The sequence below is a fragment of the Lineus longissimus genome, chromosome 6 (assembly GCF_910592395.1).
Source record: "Lineus longissimus chromosome 6, tnLinLong1.2, whole genome shotgun sequence".
Lineage (NCBI taxonomy): Eukaryota > Metazoa > Nemertea > Pilidiophora > Heteronemertea > Lineidae > Lineus > Lineus longissimus.
In genome coordinates this window covers 4,835,749-4,856,521 of record NC_088313.1, presented here as the reverse complement: position 1 = coordinate 4,856,521, position 20,773 = coordinate 4,835,749, and the positions used below count along the sequence as shown (strand labels likewise).

General features: G+C 41.4%; 1 protein-coding gene across 2 annotated transcripts in view; it reads left to right on the top strand.

Moving 5' to 3' along the window:
• The window catches only part of LOC135488936 (sodium/potassium/calcium exchanger 3-like), a 43,568-nt gene that overhangs the window by 14,049 nt on the left and 8,746 nt on the right, over positions 1-20,773 (top strand). The window contains exons 5-10 of one of the 2 annotated variants that reach the window (XM_064773911.1): positions 421-521; positions 1,380-1,606; positions 4,758-4,856; positions 13,413-13,442; positions 18,429-18,659; positions 19,470-19,571. In XM_064773911.1, the coding sequence (XP_064629981.1) occupies positions 421-521; positions 1,380-1,606; positions 4,758-4,856; positions 13,413-13,442; positions 18,429-18,659; positions 19,470-19,571 (790 nt within the window). The remainder of the gene's footprint in view (positions 1-420; positions 522-1,379; positions 1,607-4,757; positions 4,857-13,412; positions 13,443-18,428; positions 18,660-19,469; positions 19,572-20,773) is intronic. The other variant, XM_064773912.1, reaches the window with a different exon arrangement.

The window sequence follows — 20,773 nt, the reverse complement described above, 5'->3', positions numbered from 1 at the left end:
CTGCGCGTACACCACGAAATATTGGTGGACCAATTGCACGTACACCACCACATTGCCGCGACAAATTGGTTCGGCAATCCATTGCCGATACAAATTTGTACCGGGCGAATTTGTCCCATCAAGCTTGATGGTCCAAATTCGCCCGGCTTGTTAAAAGCTCGGCTTTGTTGTGGTGTACGCGCTAATGGATCGGCAATTAGCTAGTTAGATGGTTCGGCAACAGGCGGCGCTTTCGAAATGGCGCTTTCTGCTTATTGTTTGCGCGCCATCTGTTGCCGGATTTTATAACTAGCTGCAGTGCTGGTGTACGCGCTAGGTGGATTTTCGATGGTGCGGCATTGGTTCGCGAACCAAGATTGGTGGTCCATTTTCAGGTGGTGTACGTGCGGCTTATGTTTTTGTATGTCTGTGTCTTTTCAGGTAGTGTATCTGCACTGGTGGCCACTTTTCAGGGATAGCATATTTTATTTGATTAGCATCATTGCCTTAACCGTATCAATATATGATGAATATGTCCAGTGGTAAGTTGACGTTGTAAATAATAGAGATATCTAGCACTCCCCTGCTGATTGGGCTGGCATTTGAAACAGTAAACCGTAAGGCCAGAAATAACTGATTTCTCGATTAGTATAGTCTGTAGATTTTTAAGTGCTCTCAGATCCCAGATAAGTTTTTGAGAACATTTTCCCAATTCTTGCTGTCGGGCTGGGAGGAGAATGTTGTCGGGATGTATACCTGTTCTCTCTTTGATTGAAGCTGAATCAGTAGATGTCATCCTGGGTATACCTAAACAATACCAACCTGGGTAAAAGTTACCCAGGTAAAAGTTACCCAGGATCGTCCTGGGTAACTTTTAGGACACTAAACGTTACCCAGTTTGAAATTCGCGCATTTTTTCAACCTGCGGGGCGAGGTTCTTGAAAACGGTACTTTAGCTTTTTTGCAGTGCACGAATTTATAACATTTATCGAAGTGGCTGTCGAAGTTTCTGTTGATGATTTAAAAGCATATTGAGCATCAATCCCGTCGCTAGAGAGGCCAATATCTAAAGGCAGAGAAATTAAAAAGAAATTGATTGAAGTCGTGAGTGGTGAATTTAAACTCCGCGAGGGGGCAAAACAGATCAATGTCATGAATGTCGCCAGAGCACATGATTTCGTGTCTTCCTGCACTGAAAACATACCAATTTCGACCTCACCCGCAGGTTGAAAAAATGCGCGAGTTTCAAACTGGGTCATGTTTAGTGTGCTAAAAATTACCCAGGACGATCCTGGGTAATTTTTAGGATTATCCAGGTTGGTCCTGGGTAGTGTTTAGGTATACCCAGGACGACATCTACCGTTTCGGCTTGATTGAATGGACCTGTCTTCTGGTTGCAGGTATGAAGCTTGGGCCCTTCTGATCCTGTACTTCCTCTACATCATCCTCATGTTCTTCAATCCACGCTTAGAAAAATTTATGGTGGCGACATTTACGTGTTGTCCTGTGCGTAAAAAGGAAGAAGCGCATCATATGCCGATGATTAATCACAATGGGAATGGACCTCGACAAAAAGTACCGCATACACAATTAGATATGGATGGCAGCTCAGACGAATCTCCAGAGGGTAGGTACGAGGTGGCCGCGAGTGAGCAGTTAAGGTGCTGGGTTCATACTCAGGAGGTGGTGGGTTTGACTCTCGGAAGGATCGACGCTGTTTTATTTTTGTGTCCTTGAACAAGGCACATAATGCTACAGTAGAACCTCCCTTAACGGACACCTCTCTATTAAGGACACTAGTTTCGATCCCAAAATGGTTGTTTCCATTCAATTTGACCTCTCTAATCAGGACACCTCTCTATTAAGGACAGTACTTGCCAGTCCCGAGGGTGTCCTTAATAGAGAGGTTCTACTGTACTCCACCCAGGTGTTAAAGTGGGTGTGAGACTTGCCTGAGATGTTAGCCTGCGATGGACTAGCATCCTTTCAAGGGAGAGTGATACCCTTAGCTGCTTAATGCTACAGAACCCTGAGCTGTTCGATCCTCAGGTAATTATAGCCCAGCTTACATTTACAATAGAACCTCTCTATTAAGGGCACCCTCGGGACTGGCAAGTGCTGTCCTGATTAGAGAGGTCAAATTGAATGGAAACAACCAATTTGGGACCGAAACTAGTGTCCTTAATAGAGAGGGTGTCCTTAATAGAGAGTTGTCCGCTAAGAGAGGTTCTACTGTACATGAAAAAACATGTCAACATGATGTTAAGCTAACATGCTTTCTCGTGAGAGCTGCACAATTTCCCACTTTGGCCCTGTAGTTGACACAAAGCTTTACGCTGATAGGAATTTAAACCCGAGTCAAGAATCATGCTGCCAAATGTAATTGCTTTATCCCATCACGTGCAGTATGTTGTGTACATATACATGTAGTTAGTTTGGTTTCCAATCAACGACCACATGGCACGATGCAGATAGAGGTCCATAAATTTGCTAAGAGCTCAGAAAATTGATTCAATTTTATTGCTTGGCAAACATGACTTGCATGGATGTGATGAATGGGTTGGACCCAGTGGTTGTGGTTATCAGCTACACATAAATGCTTCTGCAATAGATTTTACCTTGAATCAGTATTAGGTCACACAATGGTCACACAGGCCAAGCTGGTCGCATCTCATCGCATTGCCACGTCAAAAATATGAATCAGTATTAGGCCAGTCAAATTAGCAGGTTGACCCACCACAAATTGCAAAAGAAACGATTCCACCTGTATTCATTCAGGAATGACCCCCTAAACACCATACTAAAAATCTCAATGAATCCAAATAGGGGAAGGGGTCAAATATGCTAATTTATGCTAATTAGTAGCCAAATATAAGGAAACAATTATTTTTGTCCAAAATCATCCAAATTAGTCAATCAAGGTGTCTAATCATATGTTTTCAGTATCAAGGAAATCAATGAAACCATTCTTGACGAGAAAAAATATGTTGGATCGTGGGTAATATGTTAATTAGTCACCAATTTTTGCCGATTTTCTAAGAAATCTTGATATTAGTAATTTTTGTCAAAAATTCTCCTTTTGTGACAATTTATGAGTCTAACCCAATGGACTTAGAGGCAATGAAACCTAATAAATATGGTTTTAAAACAATAAAAGGCATTACATCATGTGAAATATGTGAAATATGCTAATTGCCTATCTGCAAGATGTCAAAAGGTTTCGTCTAGTCATTTGAACGTGTTATTGCTTAGACTCCAGTCGACCACCGCATACACGATGTGGATGGAAGTCTATTTGCTAAAAGCTCAGAAAATTGATCCAATTAATGGCTTAGCAAACATGGCTTACTTGGTCAGGATGAATGAGTTTGATGCAGGTATCATTATAGTGATGTTGCATCGCCACATGATTTGAAATTTGCTGAGGTTTTTGATACAGGGATCATTTTAGCAATGTTAGTCACATGATTTGACATTTGCTCAATTGAGTTGCAGTGTAGCTCTGATCTTGTTTACCTACTTGATGTTAAAATGTTGTGTCAGACCAGTGCGTAGTTCACTTAGTTACTTGGTTCCACTGGAGTTGATACAAGAGGGATGCAAAGTGTGCACACACCCTCAAGTCAGAAATTGACCATGAAATTTCAGAAGTTTTGAAAAATTGTTGAAATTTACCATGAAATTTTTGAAAGTTTGAAGAAATCTTTGACTCAAATAGACCAGTATTTGAGTGTGATGCACTGACTCCTGGATTTGTGCCTGAACCACCATAGCCGGATGCCAAGGGAAGTTTACTGGTGTTTACTAAAAGCTCTGAAAGTTGAACCTTTTTATCTAAGAGTAAGTAGATTAGAGCCACACTGCTTTTCATTACTGCAGTCACAGCGAGCATTTAAAACGACCCAGAAACTTCTGAGCGGATAACAGGTCGTATATGACTTCTATGGACTCATTTACGTTTGGCTGGCCATTCCTGCCAAAAAACCCGCACTGGTTCATGGAGGCCACCATTTACATCATATGATGCAGCAAAATGGTATGTTACGTCATATCAACCTCTATTGTGCCGGGTGCGCAAATTTCGCAAGTACCCGACCTGTAGGCAACACGAGGACGTCCTCAGATTGTACATGGTATGACGTTATTTTCCAAAACATGACCGACGTCTGTTCTTGGCGCCGAGATATTTGCCCCTTGAACAGCCGATTTAAATCCCCGATATAGGTCATGTGGCAATATTTCGGCAGGGAAATTTGGTCAGTTGTGATATATCGAGTTAATGCCTCGCGGCTATATTATATTCAAACAATTTTAAAGGCTTTCTACTTACTCTTTAAGGAAATCTATTGCGAGTATATTCATGGTCAAAGTTTTGGTTTGGCTTGCTTAATATATAATGTGCATGGTGTGAAAAAATGTTATGTCAAAGGTGTGAGAGGAAATATCAAAATTCATATACAGTAGAACCTCTCTATTAAGGCACCCTTGGGATTGACAAGTGCTGTCCTTATTAGAGAGGTGTCCTGATTAAAGAGGTCAAATTGAATGGAAACACCTAATTTGGGACCAAAACTAGTGTCATTAATTGAGACGGTGTCTTTGATAGAGAGGATGTCCTTAATAGAGAGGGTGTCCTTAATAGAGAGGGTGTCCTTAATAGAGAGGTGTCCACTATAAGGGGGGTTCTACTGTATATACTTTTCATTGTACTGATTTTTTCAATTAGTCTATATCATATCGTTTTTCACTCCTTTATCACTCCTTTCTTTTCTCTCTAGACATCCCCGAAAAAGAGTCAAATGGTGTCAGTGTTCCATTATTGGATGAAAGTCAACGGCCAGAACAGAATGAAGAAACAGATCACTTCAGAGTCGAAGGTGAGCTTCTTGAAATGTAATATTAACAAATTTAGCCTTCTGGGACCTTGAGTTATGTATGGTCACAACCTGGCCATTTAGGAGCTGACAAGTTCAATGACTTTTGTCCTTAACCTCTTCAGTAATAGGGCTAAATGTCCCCAGAATACCAGGGTATTTTTTGCATTTTTCAAGATTTGATGTAGTTTGTTTGTAAAATCCGTAGCAACGAAGTCTTTGGAGATAGACCCAATAAAGTATACATTTTCAGAAAGGGGAAAGATGGGGCTATCGATTGGTATTGGTTGCTAGCTCTTATCTGTAAATTGGTGATCAATTACCAATATCGATTGATTGTTTTTTTGATTTTTGTGATTTTCATAATAAAACAATGATTTTTTTGGTAAACTATGACTTCTTTTATTCCTTCCTGAACAAAGAATCAATTATTGATAGGTCTGATCAACAGGTGATAGGTTGCATATCGATTACGGATCGAAAATGTTTCACCACGCGGTAAAATTGGTTTGACTTGCACTGTATATAACTGTGTATAGAGCTGGCATACAGCCGCCAAAACCCGGAACCGGGGCGCCATCTATCCAGACAAAGGTCTAACTGGCCCTAACGAACATCAAACACGGTAAAACAAGCAATAGTTCAACGTACCAGGCTCGAGAGAAACAAATTCATTTGCGACCGACTTGTCGGTCGCTGGTAAAAAACCTTATCTGAGAACGACCGACTTGTCGTCGGCGGTACTTAAGAGGTTAAAGGCAATTTCGCACACCAACGATTCTGCCTACTTTTTAGCTCACCTCTGGGGAGCTTGACACAGTCGCGTCCGTCGTCGTCTGTTAGCGGAGCACGTTTCGTCACCGCTAGGGCTAGATGGCTAAAACTTGGTGTGATGGTAGCTTTAGGCAATATGCCCAGATATATTTTTCTTCTTCGCGATATGACCTACTTTCTGGCCTCCAGGTGGCCATCTTGGAAATTGGCTTTTGCCTTTTTGAAGCTAATGGTTGTACGTAGAGTGACGATTTTTTATGGTGGGTGTAACTAATAAGGTTAAATGACATATCACCCGGGTTTTTTGAGTTGACCTATTTTTCAAGGTCACAGAGGTCAAAGTTCACTAAATCACCGATTGGTGGCACGTTTCGTTTCTATTTGAGTTAGAAGGTTCTAAACTTGTGAGGACATGTATCTAGAGACCCTCTATTCTACGCCAAAAATTTGTTCCGCTCGGACTTCAAATATGGCCACCAGGCGGCCATCTTGAAAATTAAACAAAGTCGGATTGCAACCAAATTTCAAGTGATTGTATATCTATGTACTTTCTACCACAACCCTGATTGTCAGTCAAATCAATTGACCAATATGGCCGCCAGGCGGCCATCTTGAAAATTAAACAAAGTTCTATTCCGAAACTAATGATTGGATTGCAACCAAACTTCATGTGATTATGTATCTATGTATTCTTATCAATATCCCTAATTTTTAGTCAAATCCTACGACAAATATGGCCCCCAGGCCGCCATCTTGAAAATCCAACGAAGTCCTATTACTCCTAAACTGTTTGACAGATGTCAACCAATTTCCATGTCACATGTGCACTCTTCAATAACCCTGAAATTCAGTCAACTTTATAACCAGAATGCTATACTTAGACATGGTACCGGTAATTGTCTTTTGTGCCATTGAGCACATTGGAATCAAAACTGGTGAAACTAGCCAGAAACAGTTCTCCCCATATCCACTGCAAATGACATGCATTACATCAGGTGCGGGAAGGGCATTCTCGTTGTAAGAATTACCCTTTAAGCTATACAAAATGATGAAAAAGGGTCCTCAGTTAAACCATCTTGAATCAAATTTGTATTTGTGTCATATTGTACTTGCTGTGTATTATTTGATGATTGATCGTGTTATTTGCCGGTGGCACTCAAAGATTGATTAATAGATCTCGCCTAGCTTTTATTGGCAATCGTTTATGAGTTTTGTCTTTTGTATTGTGGCGATGATTATTATTCTGTGTTTCTCTCTGGCTGTCGGCAAACCCAGACACCCAGGATCGTTACCCGCTGTGAGTTTAACACCTTTCTTCTTAATTGATCCTTTCCATTGTTTTATAATAGCCGCACGTACACCACCTGAAAATGGACCACCAATCTTGGTTTGCGAACCAATGCCGCACCATCGAAAATCCACCAAGCGCGTACACCAGCGCTGCAGCTAGTTATAAAATCCGGCAACAGATGGCGCGCAAACAATTAGCAGAAAGCGCCATTTCGAAAGTGCCGCCTGTCGCCGAACCATCTAACTAGCTAATTGCCGATCCATTTGCGCGTACACCACGACAAAGCCGAGCTTTTAACAAGCCGGGCGAATTTGGACCATCAAGCTTGATGGGACAAATTGGCCCGGCAATTTGTACCGGCAATGGATTGCCGAACAAATTTGTCGCGGCAATGTGGTGGTGTACGTGCAATTGGTCCACCAATATTTCGTGGTGTACGCGCAACTAATATCTATCTGTTAAGCTGTTTGACCCCTTTTATGAACTTTCTGATGAGCACCTGGTTACTAGGCCCCTGCCCTAGGCCCTGTGGTAATCTTAGATCGATACAGCTGTGTGCTGATTGGTTGTTTCTTTCATTACCGAGTGTTAGTTGGTTCAGAGCCTGATACTTGGGCTGGGCTATTTACCCATTAGGGGTAAGAGTAATTAGGTATACAGGTTGATGACTTTGGATGTTACAGTCAGGTCACACTAGACAGCGTCCACCAGGTTTAAGAGCATATTTAAAGGGTTACGGGGCAACTCGGCCTATTACCAACTCGGCCTGGGTTATAAATCATTGGTTTATTGGCATAAGTTTTCCTTATATTGTTTTTTTTTGTTGCTATATGCTATATATATAGGCCTACTATTTATTCATTCCTGGTGAAAATTTGAAGAGAATTCATCGAGATTTGGAGGAGAAATCCATGAAATCACAGTCATGAATGTGCATTTGGAGTGCTACCGCGACATTCCCACACTCGCCGCCGTTATTTCATGGATTTCTCCTTCAAATCCCAATGAATTTTCTTCAAATTTCCAACAGGAATGAATACATAGTAGGCCTATATATACCAACAAAAAACAAACAAAATATAAGAAAAACTTATGCCAATAAACCAATGATTTATAACCCAGGCCGAGTTGGTCATACAACGGTAATCATTTATTATCAAAATAAAATCTAAGGGTCTTAAACGAAATATGACAACATCTCCCTCATCTTACACCCAAATGTCATGAAATTTTCGGGAAATGTGTTTTATGGCGTACTTATTACGTATATGGCTACTAAATTTTATTTTGATGACTTTATACCCGACTTTAAACCTGGTGGATGCTGATGGATGCTGTTGAGGATGACCAATGAGGTGCCGGGTTTGCTTTCTGGTCAGTCCCGGGTTTGATTTCTGGTCAGTCCCGGGTTTGATTTCTGGTCAGTCCCGGGTTTGATTTCTGGTCAGTCCCGGGTTTGATTTCTGGTCAGTCCTAGGTTCGATTTCTGTTCAGTCCCGGTACACTCATGGGATACATCATAGGTTTCCTATGACGTCTTGGGTTTCCTCCTACTTTTCATTTCCACACCAAATATTTTTTATCAAGTATAAACTAATGTCCTAGTTGTCGGTTTCGGTTGTCTCAGCAGACACTGCTGCATTGCATGGGGTGGAACTAAAATGTCAACCAAAACTGAGCTCCTCCCAAGCATTGTTTGGTGAAACAACCAACCTCAAGCTCGGGATCAGTTCCTTAAAGGACCAGTGGCATTATCAAGGGCAGAATTACCAAGCTGTCGGCGGCTTGTGGTATTCGACTCGATGACTCGACGACGCGATGGCTCGATGACGCGATCGTTGCTATGGATTTTGCTAAAATACGGAATCCCATGATCCTGGTCTCCGGGCTACCGCTGCAACAGCAGAGGTTTTAGCTCGGCCTTCACATACCCAGCTACGGTATGTGGAAGGATGTGCCCCCCCCCCCCCCAGCGATGGCCACTGAAGATTGGTCCCCGCGATTGATTTTGATATTTAAAGGACTCGTGGAAGTTTCATAGCACGCAAAATGACCGGAGATTTAATTGACAAACAAGCTTCTAGTGGCCAATGTCAGATGTCATGTGGTAGTCTGTCAAGAATCGGAATTTCGCATATGTACAGTTTTTTAGACTCAGTCACTCAGTCCCTCTTCTGTCCCTTGACATCTGCCCCCCCCCCCCCCATACATCAGCCCCTATACATGCTTTCCTAAATTGGTGGCTTGCATTGGAACTAACTTTTTCCCCCTTGTCCGTCATTAAAGGCATTCAAGTGTGTTGGTCAACCATGACTATCTCCTTTGTCCCTCCACCACAGGCCTAGTTTCCCCTTATGACATCACTATTTCGGACACTCAGCGCCCCATTTCTGGAAAGGTGTATAGGACATTTAATATTGCCGTGCTGAACGGATATCCAGAGCCAACCTTGTCTCCAGGAAATCGCGTGTCATTTTAACATTGGAATTTCTGCTCGTAAAGAACCTGGGTAGGAGGTTGATCTGAACCAGCTATATTTAGGTGTATTAGCTGTATTGACGGTAAGATACCAGTGGCTTGTATAGCAACATGGCGCATGGTTTTATCAAAAATGCGAACTTGTAGGAAACGAAAAATGGTCGGATTAGATACGGTGAAAACAGCTGGAAAGGGGTTGGTAATGATCGGTTCTTTTTTATTTTCCTCCACTTATGATTCTATGTATAAATTACAGTCCAAGCAGTGATATTCTTTAAAAAGATTCCAACCGGATCGCGTCATCGAGTCATCGCGTCGTCGTGTCATCGAGTCGAATACAACAAGCCGCTGTCGGCTGCCCAGTCACCTCCTATTCTACATAAGTAGTTTCCATCAACATATTGCACAAAAAAGGAAAAAATCAAAATCTGACTGAATTATCACGCTTTTTCGATGTTGACTACGATTTGACCTGAGTTAGCTCTCCATACGTCGACCCTTTCCACGTGGAACGATGCACTAGTAAGGCGTTTCCTGGAGTTTGGATCTACCCTGTGACGTCTTGGTGCTGATATCGATTTTTCCGACGTCATGCTGATGGCGCTTGATGGGTGACGTGAACTCGAATCATGGCATGCACTCACGTGGCGGGCAAGGTCTTTCGCGCCAGGTCTTGTGCGTACTAGTAATAATGAATAACACGTTTTTCTTCTATCTCAGTTCGGCAAACGTCAAAATTCGGCAGCGATGCTGTCTGAGGCAACCGTTGCCGTAAAGTGACACTTCCGGTGAAAATTGACACCACAGCATTGAAAATCATGTGAGCATCGTTCGATTAATTCCGTTTTTGGCTCACCGTAGGGGAGTCTTTACAATACCGCAGTGTCCGTCGTCCGTCGTCGTCTGTCGTCGTCCGTCGTCGTCGTCGTATCCTGTTTCAAAAACAGTGGCACGTTTCTTAACCGCTAAGCCTATGAACTTGTAACTTTGTACACAGGACTCCCTTGGTCAGATGACCTGTGACACTAAATTTCGGTCCGATCTGATTCTTAATTTGGCCACCAGGGGGCCGAATGTAGATATCTAAAAAGTGTGATATCTCGCTTATTAATGACTTGTTTGGAATAAAATTTTTGTGGTAGGTACTCATAGCAAGGATACATCATATATCATACGGGTTTTTAATTTGACCTACTTTTCAAGGTCACAGAGGTCAAATGGCATAAATTGGCTGTTTCAGTGTAACTATGGCACGTTTTTCAACCTCCACAGCTATGAACTTGAAACTTAATACATATAACCCCCTATACCAGATAACCTCTGGTGCTGAATTTCAGTCTGATCTGATTCTCAACTTGGCCACCAGGGGGCCGAATGTGGATACCTAAAAAGTGTGATAATTCGCTTATCAATAACTTGTTTTCAATAAAACTTTCGTGGTGGGTACTCATAGCAAGGATACATCATATATCGTACAATTTTTTAATTTGACCTACTTTTCAAGGTTGCAGAGGTCAAATGGCATAAATTGGCTGTTTCAGCGTAACTATGGCACGTTTCTCAACCGCCACAGCTATGAACTTGAAACTTGGTACATATAACCCCCTATATCAGATAACCTCCTGTGCTGAATATCGGTCCGATCTGATTCTCAATTTGGCCACCAGGGGGTCGAATGTGGATATCTAAAAAGTGTGATATCTCGCTTATTGATGACTTGTTTTCGATAAAACTTTTGTGGTAGGTACTCATAGCAAGGATACATCATATATCATATGGGTTTATAATTTGACCTACTTGTCGAGGTCACAGAGGTCACAACGCAGACACAGATATGGCCGAAATTGCATGTTTTGTGTTTTTCGTGTTGTGGCAATCCAAAGGTCGTGAGTTCAAACCCCAGTCAGGGACGGCCAAAAATATTTTTTTATTTTATTATTTTTTATCTTTTCCCTTTTGTCTTTTCTGACTTGTATCTTACATTTTCTTGATTTTTGACTCACTGTAGGGGAGTCTTATGTAATACCGCAGTGTCCGTCGTCCGTCGTCGTCGTCCGTCGTCCGTCGTCGTATCCTATTTAAAAAACAGTGGCACGTTTCTTAACCGCTAGGGCTATGAACTTAAAACTTTGTACACAGCACCCCCTAGGTCAGGTGACCTCTGACACTGAATTTCGGTCCGATCTGATTCTCAACTTGGCCACCAGGGGGCCAAATGTCGATATCTAAAAAGTGTGATATCTCGCTTATTAGTGACTTGTTTTCGATGAAACTTGTGTTGTAGGTACTCATAGCAAATATACATCTTATATCATACGGGTTTTTAATTTGACCTACTTTTCAAGTTCACAGAGGTCATATGGCGTAAATTGGCCGTTAGAGTGTAAACTATGGCACGTTTCTTAACCACTAAAGCTATGAACTTGAAACTTGGTACATATAACCCCCTATATCACATAGCCTCTGGTGCTGAATTTCAGTTTGATCTGATTCTCAACTTTGCCACCAGGGGGCCAAAAGTGGATATCTAAAGTGTGATATCTCGCTTATAAGTGACTTGTTTTCGATAAAATTTTTATGGTAGGTACTCTTAGGAAGAATACATCACATGTCTTACGGGTTTTCAATTTGACCTACTTTTCAAGGTCACAGAGGTCATATGGCGTAAATTGGCCGTTGGAGTGTAAACTATGGCACGTTTCTTAACCAGTAAAGCTATGAACTTGAAACTTGGTGCATATAACCCCCTACATCAGATAACCTTTGATGCCGAATTTTGGCCTGATCTGATTCTTTATTCGGCCACCAGGGGGCCATAATGGAAAAAGGAAGAAGTGCAAGATCTTGCTTATTTGAGTGAATTGTTTTCGATAAAATTTTTATGGCAGGGACTTCTAGCAAGGATACACCACATGTCCTACGATTTTTGGATTTGACCTCCTTTTCTAGGTCACAGAGGTCAAATGGCGTAAATTGGCCATTAGAGTGTAACTATGGCACGTTTCTTAACTGCTGAAGCTATGAACTTGAAAGTTGGTACATGTAACCCCCTACATCAGATAATCTCTGACACCGAATTTTGGCCTCATCTGATTCTTGATTTGGCCACCAGGGGGTCAAAACTGAAAAAGTAGGATGTGCAATATCTTGCTTATTAATGACTTTTTTTCGATGAATTTTTTATTGCAGGGACTCTTAGCAATCACACGATATTGATCTTGTTGATGTCATAGACAATTATTGGTTGGATCATAAACTTATATATACTGCCCTGTCTTATTACTTGACATCAATACACATCTAAAAAAAAGTCTTCATGCCTGATTGTGTTCACCATATTCACCTCTAAACTAAGCATGATCCTGCCTACTAAAAGATGTATACGGTGAGCACAATGGCCCCTGGCCGTTTCATTTTGGTTACTGCTGAAATGAATTGAAAAACACATATGTTACACACAAATTTGCGCCAGAATATTCTGCAGTACATGTCGTCTGCTGAGCCAGAGCTTACAAGACGGGGACATGGGACAGGTCGTATTAATTAGCTGTATTTGAGTAAGTGTATTAGAATTGAACCTCCATCAGTTGGTTTGACGCCACATTTCAGTGGAGGCCATTCTGAAAATTGAGAATTTTCAAAAATGCGTGGATAGACTTACATTTCCTTGGGTAAATATTTAGATCAATACCAGCTGCCCCCTATTAATCTATAATGGAACCCCCGATCGGCAGCGCTCGGCCCCGAAGTTATCCCGAAGCTGAGGGATGCCGCGTGAGGCATCCGAGGGATGCCGTATAAAGCAACCGTTGCCGTTAACAGCAACGGGGGATTCCTCGAACGGCATCGCTGCCGAATTTTGACGTTTGCCGAACTGATCTAAGAGCTGAAACAAAATTGGAAAAGCACCGCACACGTTCAGAAAGATAGTTTACTGATGAATGAGAGGAATAACAGACATACTGCAATAAAAAGCCACCCATTCCTTTAGGTTAACATATGCTATTGAATTTCAGAGGAGGAGGATGGTCATTTTCATCAAGGGGGTAAGATTGCATGGCCTGCTCTGAGTAAAACTAGTATAATTCTCGTCTTCTTGGGTATTGAAGAATTTGAGTGCATTTCGACTGTCTGTACCACCGTATGTCTTTGCAAATATTTCAACCCTTCGCTGCGGCAGGCATTTTTTGGCCCGCGCCATCTTGTGAATACCAAAACTGGGCAGTTGAGTTTACTTTTATCTGAATGGGTCAAAATATATAAAATATATTCAAAATTGTCACAATCTATGATATTGAGATGAAACTCATGTTCCCAGAGTGTGTCAGTGCATCAGTGCTGATGAATTATCGTACCATTTATGTGGGAAATGACATGCTATCGAGGTGAACCGAACGTCATTGGGATATTTTTACATCTGCCGCATCGAAAGGTATAGTAGCTGGAATGCAGGCAATTAAATGTTTCATGTAGTTAACTGTTGCTTTGATAGTTGACCCTTTGGGGTCAAGCCTGAATGGAAATACCCCCCTTAGGGGAAACCCAGAATCGGGAATTTCAAATTTTCTACATACCTATTTTTGAAGGCTTGTAGAGACAAGAAGGAGTTTTCCAATTATTTTGGAGTAGTAGGAATGTTCATAGAGGATTTCCTATAGTTTCAGAATGTGTGAGTTTCATGTGTATAGCTAGCTCTATTTTTGGGTAAATTCCTGTAAAATTGTGCTGAAACGTGTAATTTTTTACAAATTCCGTGGAAATAATCTCCAAAAAGCCTTTTTTTAAAAGCTTTTTTGTTTCTGCTAGTATTGAAATTGATGTGCAGGCAATAAAATTTTACACAAATCTACTTGAAATTCTGTATCTTTTGGTCGAAAAATAGAAAATTGAAATTTCTTATTTTCGAAAACGGGAGTTCCAGCTCAAAATTGTCCGGAAACTTCCTTTAGAACATGTTAACCAGCCGAATACCAAACGATAGCTTGGAATGTCGTCATTTATGAGGAAGTCATAAAAATGCGGCAATGTGCTGGAAACGGAACAAAATCAATGATTTTTGAGGGCTTATCTCTTGGTGACCACAGTCGCCGGTCATATTTTTCGCCTTAATCTTCTTTCTGTAATGTGTAGCTCAAACTGACTGCACACATTATGATAAAAAGTCTGAATTCGTCCTAAAAGTGATACGCCCTTTTGTAATTACTGGTGCTCCAGGAAAATTTAAATTCAGTTAGACAGTAAACTGAAGATTTAATGGGGAGTTAAGATTAATGTAAGAGAAGGGTTAGGGTTAGGGTTAGTGCTGGGTGTATTAAAGGGTCAGGGTCAGGGTCAGGGTAAACATAAGGGTGAAAATTAAGGCCAAAAGGTGTAAATGATCGTTGTAAGAAAAGCCAGTAGTTTGTATGCATAATGCATTAGGGATCATTGTAAGAGTAGCTGCAGCCTATACCCCTTTCCAGAAATGGGGCGCTGAGTGTCCGAAATAGTGATATCATAAGGGGAAACTAGGCCTTATAGTGGAGAGGGACAAAGGAGATAGTCATGGTTGACCAACACACTTGAATGCCTTTAATGACGGACAAGGGGGAAAAAGTTAGTTCCAATGCGAGCCACCAATTTCGGGAAGCATGTATAGTATACACAATCAAAGACTTATTTTACATTGAACAAGCGGTTTATAAGCCTTGTATCGTGTCATCCGTACAAGCTGTTGTCGAAAATTGTGCCTGTATTAGGCCTAGATGTTCCCGTAGCAGTATGGTATATAGTGGGAGGCTTGAATCTATAAGTTAGGCCCTTGACCCAGACTGTTGACAAAAGATGAGTTGCTCCCAGAACACAATCTAATGCCTAGTGTTGACAACAGGCTCAGTACATACAGTATGCATTGAACTTAGTATAGAGTGTTCAAATTGAAGTCTTTAACGGTTTACGCTGTTCGTTGAAAATTTGAAATTTGCGTTTAAATTTGAAAATTTCCAATTGTGTAAAAAATGAATATGTACTAGATACAAATTTCAGCATTGCGGTTGCGTCGACAGATGTACAAATACAGTAGAACCTCTATTAAGGACACCCTCGGGACTGACAAGTGCTGTCCTTAATAGAGAGGTGTCCTGATTAGAGAGGTCAAATTGAATGGAAATAATCAATTTGGGACCAAAACAAGTGTCCTTAATAGAGAGGTTGTCCTTATTAGAGAGGTGTCTTCTAAGGGAGGTTCCACTGTACACTGTACCAAGTTTCAGCATCTTCTTATGCATAATAACTGCACTATGGCATTGTGTATAACTGCATTTCTATTTTCCTGGACCACCAGTAATTAGGAACGGCATATCCCTTTAAAGCTCATTTATATAGACTGCAGAGAAATCGACAAACTTCATGGCGTGCATGCTCATACCTAGATCTTCTTTCAGTTCAGGTACCGGTACTATAAAACATCTTTGATTTAACTCTTTCAGCCCTGGGTAATTATTTGATCGTGCAGTGCCCACAGCTTGGGTGATTTTTTCAACCGTAAAAGTATACATTGGCAATCCCACTTAATGCTCGACACACCATCTATGAACAACTCTATACACTAAATATTGTCTGCTGATCTAGCTGTTTCATGTAGAACGGCTGCAGATGGCGTGGCGATCGCTTGGGATTGTCAATCAACGATGTTTCTTTGACTATTGAGCCCGCCGAGATATCTCGGCCGTAAGAGATTTGAACATGAACATCCTGCCGAGATATCCCGGCCATAGGGCTGAAATTTTTGATAGGTCGGCACAAAGACCAGTATCCACTTTAGTTTTATAGGAATGATGCACATCTACGACAATTGTAAAGTTCAAACGGTATTGGCTAAAAGAAAAGCAGCATGATTGACTGACCGCTATTAAATGGCTGCTGTACGAATGCTAAGCTACTAATGTATGATCAAGCTTTTTTCCTTAAATTTGCAGCGCGACGAGTGTAGCATCTTAATATTTCTTGGTACAGTTTCTACTGTTTCATGGGCCGAGGAAAGTTTGAGGACACCTCTCTATTAAGGACAGCACTTGTCAGTCCCGAGGGTGTCATTAATAGAGAGGTTCTACTGTATTTGGCAAAAGTTTAAGTACAGTAGAACTTCTCTATTAACGACACCCTCAGAACTGACAAATGCTGTCCTTAAGAGAGGTGTCCTGATTAGAGTGGTCACATTGAATGGAAACAACCAATTTGGGACAAAAACTAGAGTCCTTAATAGAGAGGTTGTCCTTAATAGAGAGGTGTCCGCTAAGGGTGGTTCAACTGTTTACGTATAAGTTTTGCTATAAGTTGCCAATCTCCAACTCTCTATTGTGTGTTAAACAGCAGTGCATGTGTTATAATAACCAGTGGGCTATGAAACAGCTCAATTGATTCATGCTTCTCAGTTAATATGCCATTCAAATCGAGAATGTGCAAAATACCACAATTGGTGATTGCTCTTTTTACATTGCAAGAGTTGTTCCATTGATGCATTCATAATTGTATTGTTAGCATGAGTATGTATTTTTATGTGGAAAGCAATGGCCTTGTATCAATTAGAAGTGAATAAATCATGTGGTTATTTGCCTAATGGGCACTATAGCAAAAATGAATTGGGTAGGTTGCTAATATATTTTTTCTATAACTGTGCAATAGATTGGTGACAAGAATTATTGATTGAGTTAAATGTGAGAGATGGTGGATTGAATTTTCTATCATTATTGGGACTCAATGGACATACTTTAGACGAACCTCTCTATTGAGGACACCCTCTGTCCTGACAAGTGCTTCCGAATATAGAGAGGTGTCCTGATTAGAGAGGTCAAATTTGTGTCAGAAACTTGTGTCGTTAATAAAGACAGGAGTTCTCAATAGAGAATTGTCTGCTAAGGGAGATTCCACTGTTCAGTAGAACCTCTCTATTAAGGACACCCATGGGACTGACAAGTGCTGTCCTTAATAGAGAGGTGTCCTGATTAGAGAGGTCAAATTGAATGGAAACAATCAATTTGGGACCAATACAAGTGTCCTTAATAAAGAGGTTGTCCTTATTAGAGAGGTGTCGGCTATGGGAGGTTCCACTGTACTAATAATGCATGAGCTTCTACAGCAAGCTTGGTCTGTGAGCCATCATGCCGAGCTTCGTCGATGTTCCAAAGTCTTTTCCTCCTAGAGGCTTTAGGACTGAGGAGCAACGCTGCACTGATAAAGCACCTGGTGAGCTACAGTCCAAATCACAATTGTCATTCCTAAAATCACGTCAATGGCCGTCATTGACGCGCTACCCAGTACGTACATATACGTCACACGTAACTATCGCGTGAAGTACATGTACGTCACACGTAACTATCGCGTACATGTGGGTTGCACTTAAAATACGCAAAATATGGTGGGTCATTGACGCGCGACTCGCCCGGACGATGAACGGCAATGACGCGAAGCAGGATGGATGTCATTTGTGATATGGACTGTATGAGCTGTAGACATCCATGTACTCATACTATTTATGTGAGTGGAGACAATGGAAATAAAATCTCAATGAAAGTTAGCCCAGAAAGCAGATAACGGTTTTGTGCCATGCTAAAATATGCATATTTATGAAATTACAATGTGTAACTTCATAGCCTCCTAGTGGTTAACACTAGAGGCTTCTACCATGCAACCAGGCCAAGGCTTGACCACGGGAGAACCCATGATACTGTATGCCTGGATGAATCAATGTGGCTTTCAAGGAACTAAAATTCCCAGCTGTCCACAACACAGGTTTTGAATATTCCAGGGTCGGTCAAGCCCTGGTCCCTTGTACCTGAGTGTCTATGACAGGGCAAGTAAAATATCCCACATAGGTGGACAGTAGCCTATAGTGGACTCCCTTCCTCCAGCAGAAATCCAGTAGGGTTACGACGCCAGTAATAACGAAGCCAATGACTACATTGGAGATGTCTTCTCAATATGAATGAAATCTTATAGCCCTCTCCACCTCCACATCCTGCTTAATCTAATCATCCGTATCTCTTTCGTTACAGTGAAATCATCAGAAGGCAAGGATGAGCCGAGTTCACCACTTTCTATTCCTGACGGGTGCTATAAAAAATTTATGTGGATAATCTCGTTACCATTGACAATTTGCATGTTTTTTACGATACCGGATTGTCGGAAGGCGAGATGGACGCGGTGGTACGTGGTGACCTTCACGATGTCACTCGTGTGGATATCGGGCTTTTCTTATGTTATGGTGTGGATGATGACAATTATAGGTAAGGAGAGCATAATGTTGACCGAGGAACAGTTTCTATTTCAAGGTAGTGGACAGCTTTCTGAACAGTTCAATCTTTGCATTGTAAATTGCAATGTCTAAAAGCACGCTCCAGCTCTGAGGTGCTGAATAGCCAGCCAAATACGAATCTAGGTAAAAAAAGCAACGGAAAAAAGGCAACAGGAAAAAAAGCCCGGTAAAAAAGACAACGGTAAAAAAGACAACGGGTAAAAAAGACAACGGAAAAAAAGACAACAGGTAAAAAAAGCAACGGAAAAAGGCAACCATCTAGGTAAAAAAGACAACGGGTAACGGGCTTAAATCATTCAAGTGGTATCACCATAGATATTTCTGGCCAGATATTTCGCTCATAGCGTAACCAAATTTAGATAAAGTATGGTTTTTCCGTTGTCTTTTTTACCGTTGCTTTTTTTACCTGTTATCTTTTTTTCCGTTGCCTTTTTTACTGTTGCCTTTTTTACCTGTTGTCTTTTTTACCAGGCTTTTTTTTCCATTGTCTTTTTTCCATTGCTTTTTTTACCGCATACCGCCAAATACACGTGCTGCAGCAAACCTCCGAGTAGTAGATAGGGTACCAGCGAAACTATGGCCGCTGCTGCATGGCCCTGACTGGGTATTGCACTGTTGTGTCTGTGACGTAACGTTACGAGACTCTGGCAGGTCTTTTTGTCCGACTACACCCAAGAGGTAAAATGGGTTCAGGTTGGAATTGCTCAGGTTGATGAGCAGCTCAACTAAGTTCTACTACTATAGTCCCCCTTTAAGCTTGATTTACTCCTCACATTTTCAGGTTACACATTAAATATTCCCGACACTGTGATGGCCTTGACCTTCGTGGCAGCAGGCGTGAGTGTTCCCGACGCCATTGCGAGTCTTATTGTTGTCAAGGATGGTAAGTACATGTATTCTCAATGTTTCACTTCATTTTTTCATCGGAGGAAAATTTCAACGGTCTCCAATTCCAGACCGGCTGCCTCTTTCTTCAAATGGTGGTGTCCATTGGTAATAAGAGATTACTTGACCAAGAGGAAATTGTGCAGGGGGGCTCTTGCAGTCCTCAGGAGTTCGAAACCTAGCTAGTTTCGTTTACTATAAGGCCGCACCAATTTAACACCTTGGAAGTTGGATAGAACACGAGGGGAAAAATGAAAACAAATCCCTCACAAGACTATAAAATGGCATAACATGTTGTCAACAACACCATGTCATTGTCAGCGCACTTTCCTTTGGTATAAAAAACATCACATTGCGGAATACATGTAAATAGCTGTGGCCTAATTTGAGTAGGTGTACTCTGTGATGGTTTGAATTAATTATTCCTGACTCATCAGCAGATTTTGTCTGTTGACTCGTCTCTTGGCTATTTTGAGACTAATCTGTTGCTTTCTTGTTCACTGCTGGTAACATTTAAAGGTCAGTCATAAGATGTGTTTCCGACAGTGTGCGCAGTTAATTAACACCGTGGAGAATTGGTACCCCAGCTTGACGAGAATGGGGCAGGTCTTCCAACTTGCCGAGCCGACCTGAAATTTTTTTCAATAATGTTGGAAAAAATGTGACCCGCTCTACCAAAACTAGGCGCTTGTCGCATCTGAACTTGACAGGTTGATACGGATTTGTTGTTCATTTCCCTATTGTAGACCTTTTGTGAAATGTGACCAAATCAGTTTGTAATAGATTTCACAAAAGGTCTACAATAGGGAAATGAACAACAAGTCCGTATCAACCTGTCGAGTTCAGATGCGACAAGCGCCAAGTTTTGGTAGAGCAAGTCACAAATGTGTTGTTGGAGTCCCCCAATAAAATAACGTTGTACTCATCTGCTAATAACGTTCTTCAAGCATGAATTGCATCACATATCTGACACACCACAGCAAAATGAGTTGCATGTGGCTTCGAGCCTGACAGGTTGAGACGGACTGGTTGTTCATTTCACTATTGTCTGCCTTTTGTGAAATCTGAGTGTATCAATTTCTTCTATTATGTCCTGGTGTCATTTTAGGCTCATCTTCTGTGCGACATGCGACCCATTTTGCCATTATGGGTCACATATAGAGAAAAAGGCACCAGAGGTTTATAGCAAACAAATTTCAA